Genomic DNA, 3,937 nt, shown 5'->3' on the forward strand with positions numbered 1-3,937 from the left:
ACTTTTTTACTGATCGTCTGAAGTCGGTCAGGCTGGGGGACCACCAGTCCTCAAACCTGGCCATGAGAACTGGGTCACCCCAGGGCTGTGTGCTCAGTCCACCTCTGTACACTTTGTACACCCATGATTCACAGCAGCAACATCTTGGTAAAATTTGCAGATGACACTACTGTGGTGGAGCTGATCCATAACAACGATGAGATGGCCTACAGGGAGGAGGTCCTGAACTTCACTACCCGGTGCTCCCTCAATAATCTGGCACTCAACTTCTCAAAAACTAAGGAATTGGTTCTGGACTTCAGGAGGAAGAGGGAGGAACCCCCGCTCTTCTCATCTGAGGGTGCCTGGTGTAGCGGGTCAGTGACTTCAGGAATGTACATTTCACAGGACCTCACATGGGGCACCAACAACAATGCCCTCGTGAAAAAGACACACCAGCGCCTGTACATTTTGAGGTCGCTGAGAAAGGTCAAGGTATCCCAGGACCTGCTGCTGTCCTTCTATCGGTGTTCTGTAGAGAGCATCCTCACCCACAACATCTTGGTGTGTTTCATGAGCAGCTCTCAGGCCGACAGGAAGGCTCTGGACAGAGTCAGGAAGTCAGCATGTGTCTGACGTGGGCCTTCCATTATTATTTACTGTCAGTTGTTACGCCTACAAATTTATTCTCCTCAAAAGTGGTGTGGAGGACAATCCCGGAATTTAGAGACTAGTGACTGCTAGTGCCTTTTTGAATGATGTGCATGTGACAGACCATTCCACCCGCAAATACCGGGAGTGAGCGTGCGTGAGGTCATTCTGCTCACTTGTGCGTGCACGTCACTGTTTACAGCACTCAGCATCGCTCAAACTTGCCATCTCAGACTTCCCTAAAGATTTCCACGATGTCAGACTTGAAAGCGGATCTCACGGGGTTATTCAATATTCGTACACCTGCACAGCCAGCTGACCTAGCCAGGTGCAGCGTACTGAATGTCTTTACGTAAGCGCCTTCAGAAGATTGATGAGCGGTGAGCCAATTCATGGTGGTGAGCCAATAGTTGAGATGATCTACCCGGAAAGCCACAAAAAGAAAAACTGTCCATACCACCTTTAACATATTCAATTTGGACTCCGTTTATCAATATCTGTGGTTCTGAGTTGGCTTCAACATTTCCAAACATCTTTACTTTAGTCTTCGAAGAAATAAATACGTGTGGCTTTAATGATAAGCACAGTCTTTGTTTAATATTTGCAGGATGATAAATACTGAAAGGTAAAATAACCAAATATATTTGCCTGAATCAGTGGTGGTCAAAGGGTGGTAAAAATTGTTTCTTTGTCTCTTTGTTTCCTTTGTGATGGACAGATAACCTGTTCAGGTTGAAACCTGAATTCACTGATTGTTATCTGGGATCAGCTCCTATTCCTCATGACATTCAGCTTAATAAACTGAAACTGAGGATGGATGAAAAAAGGAAACAATACTTTAAGACTTTTTTAACCCCAGGTTAAGGCTGATTGTTATGAGTAACACAGAATAATGAAAGTGAAAAGTGACAGACAGAAAAAAAAAACAGGACACGATTGAACTGTATTGTGACTAATTAATGAATCCAGAACAAGCTGTCTAAACCAAAAATGCATGAAGTTCTTCTGAATCCAAATATGAAAATACAAAACAAAACAATGCAACAGAAATTGCTGGTAATTAAGAGTCACCTTTATTGGGTTGCACATCCACAGAATTCTCTACATTCAATCCGTTATGACTTAAAAATCAATACACCTGTGAATTCTGACTACAATTAAGATATGAGGATAATATTAGTGGACCATTTGTCACTGAAAAAGATCATCAGTTTCATATAAACTGCTCCAGTCTGTCTGAGGAACACTGCTGGGTGGTTCCAGCTATCATACTGCAAAAAACATAAAACATTGTCTGTAGTTTACATGGTGAAAATCAGATGACCACTGAAGGTGCTGTGGTTATGTTCATTATCATAAACTCTGGTATGGTGCCAAAGGCGCACAAACACAACGTCTCCGACCTCCAATGACAATATGACGCCGTTGGAAGAGCTCATAGTACCAGAAGTCTGATGCTCCCATGCAGCGAAAACATTCTGATCATTCTTCACCAATACAGTGGCTGAACCATGTGATGGATGTCCATATGCTCCACTTTTTATTTCAAAGTGGTAGACTCCTCTGACTGGTGCTATGAAAAAACCTGCAACACACACATTTGGATGTGGACATCAGGTGGAGAACATTTTGATAAAGTAAATTAAATCACTTTAAATCAAACTTTATTTCTAGTTAAACAATCATCAATATCATGTGAAAAAATTATATATTGTGATGTGTTTCATATGTAGTGTGACATAATTAAAATATAACACAAAAAACCAATTAATAAGAAATCAAACTCCCCTCACATCCATCTAACTGACAACAGATAAGCTGATTCTGGTTTCCATTCAGTGTAATCCTTCTGGCCTTTCTGGAAAGATGAGGACTGACACTGAGGAACATGGAGCATTTTCTACTAGATCTGTTTCAACAATGGATCAAAAAAAATTAATGATGTTCACCATTTCAATGTGTATAAACTTGGTTACCTGTATCAGGGTTATAGGCATTTCCAATATTTGTAAGAACATATTTGAAGACCAGAGTCGTGTGAGTGTCAAATGGTCCGGTGTGTCCTGAACCTGAAGCCAACAGGGAGGCTGAAAACGCCACTTTCTTCACTGTGAGAGAGAAAAACATCCTTCTGTTAAAGTTTGTAACTTAAAAAGAGACATTGCAGTGAAGATGAGCTTCTTTCTCCAATCACAAACCTTCCGCCTCTCTCCTCAGAGCCTCCACATGGTTTTCTGTGATGTTTGCTCTGGATTTAATGGTCGCCAGTTCTCCAGCTTGAGCTGAAAAACATTATTAAAATTGGATCATTGCAGGAAATATCTTTATTGTAATTTTGATATGTTGCAACATCGTCCCACATGCTGGTTTACCAATGAGCTGCAGCTATAAACTGATATTTGGAGGAAATAACTTTCACTGTCAAAGTGAACAGATATTTATGATTTGAAATAAAACTCTGATCGATAAACACATTATACCTTGCTGTTGAGTCTCCAGTTGATCAATCTTAGCTGTTTGGACAGAATGAAAACGAACACAACACCCCATAAGGACAAAACAGTCAGTATTGTTAAACGGTATATCAGTAGCATCCCTCAGGCCAGTTTTGGCCCATGAACCAAATGTTGGATAATACAACTTTGAAGTCAAATTTAGACAAGAAGCTTTCAGTGCCTAATTGTACATCTATTTTTAAAAGACTGTAATTGATAAATGTACCTTGCTGTTGTGTCTTCAGTTTTTCCAGCTCAGTTTTTTGCAACTCCAGTTCTCTGTCCTTTGCTGCTTGTACCAAACAAAACAAACAAAACCCACAAACAGAGAAAACAATCCATGTTCTGAGACGGTAGATCAGTGGTTTGAGGTGGTGTCATTCCTTCTCTCACTGTTTTACCTTCGTTCTCTCTTTGTAGATCTCTTATTTCATACTTCAGTCCAGCCAGTGTTGCGCTCATCTCCCTCAGCACAGCATGGATGTCAGGTGTGCAGCTTTGTTGGTTGTTCAAAGTTCTTGCTGGTTCCTCTCCTTTTGGTTCAGTTTGCAGCAAATGTGCCGTAATTTCACTGTCAGACTCTGTATTGAGCTGAGCTGCAGAGACAGAGCAAATCAGGAGCAACAAAGAAAGAAAAGGCTCCATCTCTTCTCTCAGAAGTTGGTCTGTGTCGGTCAGACTGATGGTCCTCGATGTCAGTGCAGCCTTAAATAGTGTCCTGGATGTCAGAAGCTGATCAGTAACTAGCAGGTGGTTGGATTTATCACAACATCCGGGAGATAAAACTTCTACTTTGGACTTGGCAAGAAATT

General features: G+C 41.2%; 1 protein-coding gene across 1 annotated transcript; it reads right to left on the reverse strand.

Moving 5' to 3' along the window:
• Positions 1-1,931: 1,931 nt before the first annotated feature.
• LOC115385619 (complement C1q-like protein 2) lies at positions 1,932-3,587 on the reverse strand. The gene is made up of 3 exons (XM_030087691.1): positions 3,527-3,587; positions 2,607-2,738; positions 1,932-2,215 (listed from the first exon to the last, which is right to left on the reverse strand). Exons 1-3 carry the CDS (start codon positions 3,585-3,587, stop codon positions 1,932-1,934), a joined length of 477 nt encoding a protein of 158 aa, XP_029943551.1.
• Positions 3,588-3,937: the final 350 nt, after the last annotated feature.

Source organism: Salarias fasciatus, unplaced genomic scaffold (genome assembly GCF_902148845.1).
Source record: "Salarias fasciatus unplaced genomic scaffold, fSalaFa1.1, whole genome shotgun sequence".
Lineage (NCBI taxonomy): Eukaryota > Metazoa > Chordata > Actinopteri > Blenniiformes > Blenniidae > Salarias > Salarias fasciatus.

Bases quoted from the DNA above. Each gene is read 5' to 3' on its own strand.
- LOC115385619 (XM_030087691.1), bottom strand. From the start codon at position 3,587: ATGAGCGCAACACTGGCTGGACTGAAGTATGAAATAAGAGATCTACAA. The intron at 2,739-3,526 runs GTAAAACAGTGA...TCTCTCTCACAG, and splicing joins TCTACAAAGAGAGAACGAAG to TGAAGAAAGTGGCGTTTTCA. The intron at 2,216-2,606 runs GTAACCAAGTTT...TGTGTGTTGCAG, and splicing joins TGCCTATAACCCTGATACAG to GTTTTTTCATAGCACCAGTC.